Genomic DNA, 12,892 nt, shown 5'->3' with positions numbered 1-12,892 from the left:
TATTAATATGTTCATGAAAAAGATAATTTTTAATAACTAATTTACGTTTCCCAGGTAACTACGAAATCATGAATACTTACCTACTTAGATTAATAATTGTATCCTGAAAAAATGTATTTATTTGTGTAGGTAACGTGATAAGATATCATTCTTATTATCGCTTATTTAGGAATATTGTAATTGTATCTTTTGAAAATAAATCAGAATTTGCAGCAATTGCAAAAGGACATAGGTTAAAAATAAGCATGTAATGTGATTTTAAACTAAATGTCACGTCATGATGAATCGATCCAGAAGATACAGGGTAATCCCGAATATGGCCACAAGACTTATGTTAAAACATGCACCATATGACTTATGTTAAAACATACATACATGAATCGATTTGTAATGTTAATAATTCACATTGTAATTTTTTTAATCGGGCATTTTTATTTGACTCGGTAGCTACATTACGAGGTGAAGACGATTTATTCAGTAAGTACGTAATATTTCGATAAATATTTACTTAAACGAAGTGAGAATTATAAATTGACGGAGTTTTCAAATAAATTAATGTATACCGCCTACTGGGCTCAAGGTATACCTATTTCACAATCGATTTTATGTAACATTTTTTACGTTGATGCTTTCTTTAACGAGGTGTGACTTGTTATACCAATGTAGAGTGTTTTTGTTTAGTTTAATTTTAATCAATTGTTTTCTAAATATCAAAACCTTTACCAATACAAAAGATATAATACTATACTACAATACCATTAGAGCAGTTAGGCGATCCAATAAAATTAAAACCATGCTATACTAACGATTTACATGACTAATGATACGTAAATTATAATATTATTTCATTTAAATATTTGCATATGTAATCGTCGCGGTCATTAGCATTTACTGTACATTTGTAGCCTTATTTTTTTGTTTGCATAACTGTCGCAGTAAACTTATATTATACAGTGGATTAAAAAATAAATAATTTTAAATGTTCATTAGCCTCATTAAAAACTTTCTTTGATAGAGATAAAGTTGGATATCACTCACGTAACAAGCTCATGTCATTTATTCAATTACGTGACTCTCAAATCTGAGTACCAATGTGAAAACTTTCCCAGTCTTATCTATACAGGTAACTAGCCACTAGGCACTTAATTTTAGTTAGTTACCTAAAATGCAATTATTTTTTAACTAAAATATTAATGTCTATCAAAATATGCCTCTGCAAATAATTAATATACCTCTGCTCCACATTAATCTCTGACTGGTAGGTATATAACATTTAAGTATTTAAAAGATATTAATTTCGCATAATGCAATATTACATGGATAATTTTGACTACAGATAGATTGATGATTTATAGGTTTCATTTCTGAAACACGTTATTTTATTTCCTAATCGATATTCTCAAGACGAAGGATTGTTTTTTACTTAATAAATATTTGTTTCTGTGATTTCAGTCTCCTCCAATAGAAGATGCTATTTGTGCAAGTGTTATGAATAGCTCTGAATAAGTCTGCTTAAGAAAAAAAAAATGTACAGTAGTAACTAATATATCTACAGCGTATAAAATCATCGCGCATGTCTACCATCAAAATAAAACAAATATAAATTTCAACAAATTTATTAAAAATATTCAATATTCACAGCTCCTATCTTATTTAAATCATCTTACAGATTACTAGATACAACTTTAATGGGTTTAACGCCGATTCTTTCCGCCATTTTATTATACGAATCAATTTGTCCCTGCGGGTATGATATCGTGCCATTCGCTCGCGTCAATTTTTCGTTCTTCTTTTCTTTGTCTCCTGGAGCCAGGACTGGGAGCGAGTGGTCGATCTGAAATCAAAACAAATGTTAGTAAAATATATAATAAAAATGTAAATTTATTTAGTAATAAACCTAAAGGTGCGATTTTATAAGCGTTTTAATATAATCACGGATAAAAAAGAAATCATTAGTTATGCGTAACTCTATCAATACCGCACTGGGAAAGTAATCCTATATTTTTTGTTTATCATACAATCTGCGTGTACAAGATACCTACCTACATAATTAAACTGACATATATATATAAGATATAGTTATTCTTAACGATGACTGGAGTATACTTATGCGTTCCGTTATTTGTACATTTTCACGTACATATTGTAAGTAAGAAAATACGTAGAGATTACCTTTTGTCTTTCTATAATTAAATAATATGCATTTCCAAATTTCGTGCAAGTATGTATAGGTACAATAGAAAGTATTTCTTTGAAAGGTTTCGAATAATTAACTACCTATAGTAAACAAAGTTTGTTGCAATACTTCCTTGAATTTTATAGCTATTCGGTGTGAATGTGCATAATGTATTAAAATAATTTACTCATTTATTATTAAACCTTCGATCAAGTTTCCCTTGGCCCATAAACGAGATGCAAACTTTAGGTTTTTTTAAGCCTACTTATATTCAATTTTCATAATTTTTGTATCAATTTAGATTTTAATTATAATAGAATGATTAATGCCGTGAATGAAAGATCTTTTGCTTGTGTGCAAAGTTTAATAATATATTAATGAATATTATCTGCTTGTACCGAAGTTATATGAAACTTGTATGAATAATGAAACACAGCATGAGTACAGTGAAGTTATACGTAATTAATATGAGAGTAATGAACAAAATTCAAACTATCAATTAGTTATTATACCCAATTGCAACCTCCGTTGCATACTACGAAATAATTTAGATTGTTCTTATCACGAGAAAGCATCCTAACCTCACCCAACTAAAATACCATGTGTATGTATATAATGGAAAAACATGGCGCATTTCAATGTCTTTAACCCTAGGTCACGATCCATCACGGACCTTAAGAAACAGTTATTCTTTGAGGACCTGTGCCAAAAGAAAGTTGGCAGCAGCATGTCATTTGTGGTTAATCCCAACCAATGGTTAACAAGTTATGAATAATTCAATTGTTTTCTAACCATTGACAACTCTTTGTTGTAGACATCAATATGTATCACGTATTTGAATATGACGGTATTGAATGGCAGTGCAATGTGTGTTATTCGGTTATTTAGTACTAGTCGATCGTCCCGGCGTTACGTTGACCCGGAATAAAAAATATACACCTATAATGGGACCCAGGAATAGTGTTTGTTTAAGACGGCGAACTAGTTTGGTAAACTTAAACATTTATTTATTCAATTAGACTTTTTCCAGAAGAACTTTTGAATCGTCATAAAAAAATATATAAACAATATAGATGCCACTGTAAGTTACAGTATGCAAACCAATTATGATTAAGTTTCATAGGCCTTCTTCACGATGGGCAGCGTTGGGCGAGTAGAGGCAATCACGATAGTGTAGAGGGCTGTGGTAGAGGGCGTAAATGTCTATGATCTGCCATTATGTGTTTATTCATAATAGCCGTAATGGTGGCAAACATCGACGATCATTTGTTGGGCCAACGCTGCATTGTGAAGAAGCCCCATCAGGCATCATATATTATAACTAGCTGTGCCCTGCGGTTTCACCCGCATTGCTCAGCTCTTGTTGGTCTTAGCGTAATGATATATAGCCTTTCTCGATAAATGGGCTAACTAACACCGAATGAATTTTGGAAATCGGACCAGTAGTTCCTGAGATTAGCGCGGTCAAACAAACAAAGAAATAAACTCTTCAGCTGTATAATATTAAGTATAGATTTCAAGTACTTCAACTACTCACAGGTTCCAAGCTCCTATAATGTTCAAGGCAATCCTTTATCCTCTCCGCAAAACCTGGCGCGAATCGTTCCGGGTCTACAACGACAAAACATTGGCCCAAGTTGGGAGGCTCTACTTGAGTGTATGACCATGATGGTACATTGTGGGAGGAATTGGAACCTGGGAAAGAAAGAGATATTTAGTGTTTTATAGAACCTGGGAAAGAGAGAGATAGATATATTTATAGATATATAATATTATATATGTATTAATATTTAGTGTTTTATGGCATTTAAATGCTTTATATAAATTTATAAAGTACGTTAATGCATTAAATGCAATGCATTATGGCATTTAAATGCTTTATATAAATTTATAAAGTACGTAAGTTGTTAAAATTTTCCTCCGGTTCGTTCCTCCGTTCCGGGGAAAATTTTTTCTGTGTGATAGAATTTTTTCTATTCTTTAAAAATTTAGATACAGATATTTTCAACTGACTTCAAAATATGGAGGTTCTCCATTCGACTGGGTTTGATTTGGATTCACAGCTTCTTGATATATTCTCTTTACTCTTTAGCTTATGACGTGTAAGTTGCAATGACAATGAATGGGTTTACATCAAAGCATATCAAATAGAATTAGCAGGGAAATTATTAGGAATCGGAGCCACGCAAATAATGCTGTTTTATGGATATTATGATTATAGACTATAGTAAACATATACTATTTTAAAAACGGCCTACTTGACTGAAGCATTGAATAAAGACTAGTATGAGAGTATTTGTGTACTTTTACTAAGTATACCGTATCAACATTATAATTTATAAATATTGCATGTTTAAAAAGCACTTACCAGATAGCCCACTGCAAAATACTTCAACCATTGTACTAAGAGCATATCCTTTGTATCCGCTAGTTTTCTCTTGACCGCCTAACGGCATTAAACGACCAGATTCAAACGCCTGAAAAATTTTAAGAGCAAAATTGTATAAATAGTTATTTATTTTAACAAATCTGTAGGAACAACAATTTACATAAATATGACTCAATGAGTTCTATTAAAATTGAAATTTTAGATCAAATTACAAAATTTAAATCATGGCAAAAAGTAATAATAAAAATATTTTTCACAGGTCCTATGGTCATATGGCTCATACCTCTTGAGGATCCGTTGTTGGTTTGGAATCGGAACCGAGAGCCCAACCTTCTGGAATCTTCTCTCCTTTTCTTAGTTGCATTTCAACCTAAATCCAGAAATAATCAATCATATTGAAATACGTGTACACATTATTACAGCATTATGAATTATTATTTATTTATCTAAATTACACCCAAATAACGTAGAACGTTTTTAGCCTTTCAAATAAAAAATAATTAGCAAATTTAAAACTTTAATATTTTATTAACTAGAAAGTCTGGTCGAAGTACTTCATTGTGATTCAAATTTCTAACAAGAAATAGTAATAAACGAATATTTTTATCTCACCTTGCCCATAGCTGCCGCCGTAGTCGCCATGTCAACAACTAGCGAATCTCCGCCTGATGCTGGAGCTGCCATTGCTATGGGATTGGTTCCGTTTGCACTCTGAATATAATAAAACGTGTGAAGTTATTGCAAAAAAAAATTACAAAAAGGAAATAATATTTAAGGTAAGTATACCGTGTCTAAGAACCTCTAGGTAAGTATAGAAGAAAAAGTTAAACTCAAAACTCAAACTCAAACATTTATTTATTTAATGAGACTCCTTCTAGAAGCACTTTTGAATCGTCATAACATATTTAACGTTTACTATCGATTCGAAAAGCAGTGTCTATGGAGATGACGACGTTACACCTATCCTTTTAAATACTTACCAATTTACTATTGTATTTTAATAACAGTATGTAAAGTTTTATGTAAAAACATATTACAAAATTTATTAACCAATATAAATAAAAAGCATTTACTCACATTTTTAGCTCGTGTTGGTGTCATGATGGGTGCAGAGTTCGTATATGCCATACCAATAAGACCTTCACGTTGGGCTTTCAGCGCCCAATACCCAGCCATACCGAAGTGATTGCATCCTGTTAAAATTATGAATAAGTAGTAAAAATATAACCTAATTGAACATAAACAGTAATATTATTTATTACGTTAATCTTTACTCAGAAATTCAATTATCGAAATAGGTAATATGTATATAAAAAGTCACCAGAACAAGCCCAGAAGTAACGATTTGTAAATGTAGAGCAGCTGAACTCATTAATATTTTGATATTAATATAGTGATATCTATACTATTTCCCTTCCATTCTCTTTTTATTATTTATCGCTGTTTCCAGAAACGACGTACTTTCTTCTCATTAAAATTTCGTTGAACCTTTTTTATGGTTTTATAACATTGAAATGAAATACTTAAAACTATTATTTAAAAACACTACTAATATTATAAATATTAAATGCGAAAGTTTGTGAGGATGTGTGTGTTTGTTACTCTTTCACGCAAATTCTACTGAACCGATTACAATGAAATTTAGCAAATATATAGAGGGTAATAACTTGGATTAACACAAAGAATAGGTTTTATCCCGGAAATCCAACAGGAACAGGAACTATGCGGGTTTTCCTTTGAAAACGCGGGCGAAGCCGCGGGCGGAAATCTAGTATACAATACAACAATATCAAGGTCTTACGTTTCGCTGAGACCCATCCGACGCCGCATTCCTTCGCTTTCTTGATAGCGAGGTCCATACAAAAGTTCCCCACAGTAGCCCCTAACGCATCCACCCCGTCCACCCAGGCGGTCGCTGCAGATTCCTTCAGTATTACGGGCTTAGCGCTCGGCTTGCAACCACCGATCTTCATATCGTTTATGTATAGTTCTGAAATAAAATATTATATACTGAAAATACTCTAAGAAGAAACATATTTTTTAATTTTTAAAACATAATTTTTTTCGTCAATGAAATCACCGTAATATGATAATATAATTTCTACTTTCATATAAATGAAATGTGGCATATTTCAACTGTCATAACCACGAAAACATACTCTCGTGAAGATAAAATCGTTACTACGGGAAATATTCTAGTTTATGTCGTTAAAAAGTGAAAAAAGTGGAAAAGATAACCTGAAGTTCATGTGTGATTGTTATCCAGTGAAAGTGTTGTGTTTTTCGTAAAAAAAACTAGTGCTAAAACTCAATAGTGACACTTAAAACTTTTTGCAAACTACAGACTACCCTCAACTAAACCTTACATTTCTATTGTCAAGTGAAGATGACATGACATTGACATGTCATGACAATCCATAGACAATATTACCTGTGTTGCTACTACCTAAATAAATAATAATAGAATATAAATATCATTAACTTATAAAAATAATAAATAATAAAAAAAAAAAAAAAAAAAAAAAAAAATTGAATAGCATAATACTATAAATAAGTAAATAATGATTAATGAATATAAACATGCTACTAGTTTGATCATTGAAAAAAATGAGTAATTATAATGAAAACTCCCCAACTTGTATTTCAAATGAAACTGAAACTCAGCTAATGCCAAGGAATAATGAGAAATCACCTAATAAAACCACTGCTTGTAAACAAAGCAACAAAAAATTTGTACAACAAGCGTTTCACCCAAGCTTATTCATGTCAAAACCTAGAAGCATATCAACATCTGAAATTGAAAACATCCAAACTCAGTCCAGTTCCGATTTAACCCAAGACACTATTCCTCCTACTTGGCAACGAGTCCCTTCCCTAAGAAATGCCAAGCGGAAAAAAACATCCTCTCCATCTCCAGAAAGAATATCAATTCACAACCAGTACTGTGGTCTTCCGGTTGACCAAAGGGAAGATGATTTGAGCAAAAATAGTGAACCCATCAAGAAAGTAACAAAACCACCTCCAATAATATTATATGGTATCAAAGATGTCAATAAGCTTACTGAACTATTAGAAAACATCATTAGCAAAGAAGACTTTACTTACAAAATCGTCAACCAAAACCAATTACGCATTAATTGCCAAACTATAGATTCTTATAAGAAAACAGTATCTATTGTCAGAGAAAAAGGTTTAATTGGACACACATTTAATAGCAAAGATGAACGCCCCTGTAGAATCGTCATCAAAAACCTTCACTATACTACACCCATCACAATTATTAAAGAAGCCATCGAGGAAACTGGAAATATAGTTATTGGAGAAATAATTAATGCCAAATACGGGCCAGACAAGAAACCAACTTCAACATTCTTTGCTAACCTAAAACAGAATTCGAACAATACAGCTGTAAAAAATATCAAATTCATCTATCACCAAGCAGTCACTATAGAAGATCCCCGGAAACGAAACACTATTGTCCAATGTCAAAGATGCCAGCAATATGGTCACTCCAAGAATTATTGTATGAGGCCCTATCGCTGTGTTAAATGTGCACAATCTCATAGAACGGCAGATTGCCCAAAGACTGATCGTACTACTCCAGCAAAATGTGCTCTGTGTCTTGGTGCACATCCAGCAAATTATAAGGGTTGTGAAGTGTACAGAGAAATTCTAGAAAGAAAAGAAAAGAACCGCTCACATCTTATAAATAGAGAAACAAATAAAACAATACAAAACTCTAACACTCAAAACCCACTGCTAAATACTAAAGATAATTTCACACAAAATACTAATAGCAACAAAAACATGAGATATTCTGATGTACTACGAGGTAATAAAAACAATGATCCTATAATTCCACCAACAAACAAAACCATTGAAGACATGCTACTCAGACAAGCTGAAAAATTTGATCTTATACTTCAACAAATGAGCACACTAATCAACCTGATTACTACCCTCGTGTCCAAAATATCAAAATGACGTCACTCAAAATAGCAACTTGGAACCCAGACGGTCTGTCTCCAAAAAAACATGAAGTTGAACTTCTATTGCACTCACACCAAATTGACATACTTCTTGTGGCTGAAACACATTTCAATAATAATAGCACTTTTAGAATAAGTAACTATGATGTATATGCAACTAACCACCCAGATGGTACTGCTCACGCCGGTGCTGCTGTTATAGTCAAGTCCAACATCAAACATCATGCCCAACCTAAATACAGAACAGCCCACTTGCAAGCAGCCACCATCTCGATTGAGGATAAAATTGGAAATTTTAATGTGTCTGCTGTTTACAGTCCTCCTAAGCACAAAATAACAGATGAACAGTACAATGAATTTTTTAACACACTTGGTACTCGATTTATTGCCGGCGGAGACTGGAATGCAAAAAATGTTCATTGGGCTTCAAGACTCACTAACACTAGGGGGAGAGAACTCAAGAAGAGTATTGACAAAAATATGTTAGGAACCATCTCTACACCAGATCCTACCAACTGGCCAAGTGATTCGAAAAGATTGCCTGATGTTATTGACTTTTTTATAATGAAGGGTTTATCAAGCCTATTCCATCACATACAAACATGCCTGGACGTTGACTCGAATCATGTCCCAGTTATACTAACCATTGGCATAAATGCTATTAAAGTCTCAAAAAGTATAAAACTTTATAATACACGCACTAATTGGAAAAGGTTCCACAAACTGGTTAACGATAGGCTTGATCTGAAAATACCCCTGAAGACTGAGACAGATATAGATGAAGCTACAAGAATTTTTACCACAACAATACAGGAATGCTGCTGGACATGTACTCCCAACTTACCGAACCGCCTACCTCAGGACAAGCTTATCTCAGAATCCATAAAAACAAAAATATTGGAAAAAAGGAGACTGAGGCGAGTATGGCATACAAGTAGACACCCAAACGATAAAAGGAAACTGAATAAAGCCGCCAAGGATCTGAAAGCTCTTTTATCCGAAGCCAATGATGCATCGATGCAAGCTTATCTGGAAAATCTAACAAACACCAAAGCTACAAATTACTCACTTTGGAAGGCATGCAAAAACTTTGACCGGCCACTTCATCACAAACCACCAATTCGAACTCAAGGCGGGAACTGGGCTAAATCCCCGCAAGACAAAGCTACAGCTTTCGCAAACCATCTTAGTCAAGTTTTCCAGTCAAACCGAACAGAATATGATGAAGATGAAACATATATTGATTCAGTTCTCATGCAGGACTACCAACTCGATCTTCCTCTGAAACTAGTAACTCCTAAAGAAATCCGTAGGAACATTACAATCATGGACAGTAACAAAGCACCAGGGTTTGACCTCATTGATGGAAAGGTCCTGAAGGAATTACCACGAAAGGGAATAGTATTTCTTACCTCATTATTTAATGCTATACTGCGATTAGGGCACTTTCCTGATTTATGGAAAGTCTCGCAGGTCATAATGATACTTAAACCTGGAAAGCCTGCTCATGAATTAAGCTCATACCGACCGATCAGTCTTCTGCCAACTACATCTAAATTATTCGAGAAAGCTCTGCTCCATAGACTTACTGACATCCTTAAACAAAAATCAATTATCCCTGACCATCAATTTGGATTTCGTAGTGAACACGCCACATTGGAACAGGTCCACAGAGTTTGTAGAAGCATAAGAAAGTCCTTTGAAAAGAAAGAATATTGTTCATCTGCATTTCTTGACATACAGCAGGCTTTTGACAAAGTTTGGCATAAAGGCCTATTGTACAAAATCAAAAATTTATTACCACATACCTTCTATGGAGTTTTGGCATCTTATATATCCAATAGAATATTTCAAGTCACAGAAAACGAATGTACATCAGGCTTCTACAATATCCTTGCTGGAGTACCACAGGGATCAGTACTCGGACCAGTTTTGTACACCCTATACACATCCGATATTCCAAGAAACTCGGATGTAGTAGTTGCGACGTTTGCAGACGACACAGCGTTACTTGCATCACACAAATGTCCGATGCAAGCATCGCAAAATCTACAAAAGGCACTGAATGAAATAGAATCCTGGATGAAAAAATGGAAAATTACTGCCAGTGTCACTAAATCAGTACACGTGACCTTTACTCTTCGCAAAGATAACTGTGCTCCTGTAAAACTAAACGGTACTCAACTTCCCCACTGTGATACTGTCAAGTACTTGGGCATGCATCTAGATCGTCGACTTACCTGGAAAGAACACATTAAAAAAAAAAGGGACGAAATAAATTTAAAATACAGAGGACTCCACTGGCTTCTAGGTCGAAACTCAAAACTGTCCATGAACAACAAACTCCTCATTTATAAAACAGTCCTTAAACCAATATGGACATACGGACTGCAACTTTGGGGTGCAAGCTGTAACTCTAATATAATGATAATGCAACGAGTTCAAAACTATATTCTCAAGCAATTATCAGGTGCTCCCTGGTTCATCAGAACAGAAGAGGTCCACACTTTCTTGAACATACCAACCATCAAAGAGGAAATATATACGCAACATCTTTCATACAAAGTGCGATTGGGAAAACATCCAAACCCTCTTGCTACAAAACTGCTTGAACCTGAAAACGTGCGTCGTCTCAAAAAGCGACGAGACATTTTTGACTAGTCAACACTGCCGGCTACCAAGCCCGATAAAATAAAGGGTGGACTCCAATGGGAGCAGCATCCTTCCTGCCATACGCGCCTTCAACATATCCGCTTATAGTCTAGCGACTGATCGCAGATATAATAATAAAAAAAAAAAAAAAAAAAAAAAAAAACTTTCATATAAATACTTATCGCTATCATCTTCAGATACCTACGTAATTACTCATTTAGTTAAATAATGTAAGAGAAAATAATTTACCGATGAAACACATAGGTACCTTATAGTTACCTACTTCTAATTAATTATTACCTAATTGTATTCTACCATAATACGCTACTAAAAAAAATAGTGAAATTAAACTATTGATGATTCTAAAAAATACTGTAATAAAGACTCTACATTCTACAATCTCCGAATTATGTAAAAAAATTCATTTCTTCTCATTCATTCTATGTACAACACTACTGTCTACACTAACAATACAAAACACAGTTCCTTACCCAATCTATTAAGCCCATGGCTGAAATGTCCCACAATATCAGCATGTAACAGCAGATCAGTCTGCGCCTTTGCCTCCGAGACGGGAGCCCCTGCAGCCACCAGGCTCTCTTCCATGAACCTCTTAATCTCCTCAATACGAACAGACGGCATGATGACTGATCACTGACAGTAATTTAATCACAATCTTATTTATAAACCATTGTAACTAGATAACATTATTGTTTGGGTTCATTATGTAAATGTTTGATTTGTCTAATTTGTTTTGCAGTGGCAAATGCGGTTTGCATACTGGTTTTGGCTAATTACTGTTAAGTGTTACCTGATTGGTTACTGTTATATTTATAAGATTGAAGAGAAATCAGCAGAAAATAAACAGATACGGGAATAAATAACGTACACCGGATATAATCAAGACTGACTTTTTTTTTCCAAATACCCACATAACAAAATATATGATCCACAGATAATGCTTAATGCAAATACACTGCAGTTACTTATAGTTTTGAAGTCAATTTCGTATTAAATTTAAGTACATTTTATGAGCAATTTTTCCATTTCTCTGACTAACATTATTTTTAGAAGTAAGATGATCTATCGTCGCCTTTTTACATACCAAACAAATCAACTTTAAAACACGTGATTAAAATATAATTTACTGAAATGAATCCCCAAAAATGTACAGCCGAATTCGAACGAAATGTTTTTTTGCCAAGTGCAATTACTAGTGACCTTTACAATCGCGAGATTCGTTTCCTTATCTTGAACTATTCTCGTGAAATTGAAATTACCTCAAATTAGTTCCAAAAAAATAATTAAGTTTGTTCACCGAAATCACTGAGACACTGAACACATCCGCACAACGAGATGAAGTGTAAATTACTAAATATTATGATTTGCGATAAAGTTACCAAAACAATCAAAATTCAAATTCAAATTAATTTATTTGCCAAAAAACATGGTATACATAGATGTTAACAATTGAGTTCCAGCATGTTCAGCCGTTATTAACAGCATGCAAATTATGTCACTTAATTATAAATCAAAATTTCATTTATTATTTTCATTATCATTACATTTACATTCAACAATCATTATTATCAAAGTCAATCAATCAAAGTCAAAATTTATATTTGAAGTATTCTGCCATTGTGTAAAAGGAACGCTCTGCGAGGAATTTCACTAGTTGCCATTTTA

At 33.5% G+C, this 12,892-nt stretch overlaps 1 protein-coding gene across 1 annotated transcript; it reads right to left on the bottom strand.

Moving 5' to 3' along the window:
* Positions 1–1,642: 1,642 nt before the first annotated feature.
* On the bottom strand, positions 1,643–11,853 carry LOC149901932 (uncharacterized). Its single transcript, XM_090111060.1, has 8 exons — positions 11,698–11,853; positions 6,367–6,555; positions 5,643–5,758; positions 5,178–5,276; positions 4,849–4,935; positions 4,545–4,653; positions 3,714–3,871; positions 1,643–1,834 (listed from the first exon to the last, which is right to left on the bottom strand). Exons 1-8 carry the CDS (start codon positions 11,846–11,848, stop codon positions 1,664–1,666), a joined length of 1,080 nt encoding a protein of 359 aa, XP_089967186.1. The 5' UTR covers positions 11,849–11,853; the 3' UTR covers positions 1,643–1,663.
* Positions 11,854–12,892: the final 1,039 nt, after the last annotated feature.

The sequence above is a fragment of the Colias eurytheme genome, chromosome 16 (genome assembly GCF_061535395.1).
Source record: "Colias eurytheme isolate Ceu_HAF_F1 chromosome 16, ilColEury1 Martin Lab GWU primary, whole genome shotgun sequence".
NCBI classification, from domain to species: Eukaryota; Metazoa; Arthropoda; class Insecta; order Lepidoptera; family Pieridae; genus Colias; species Colias eurytheme.
The sequence above is the reverse complement of the archived record's forward strand: the minus strand, read 5'-3'. Positions and strand labels throughout refer to the sequence as shown.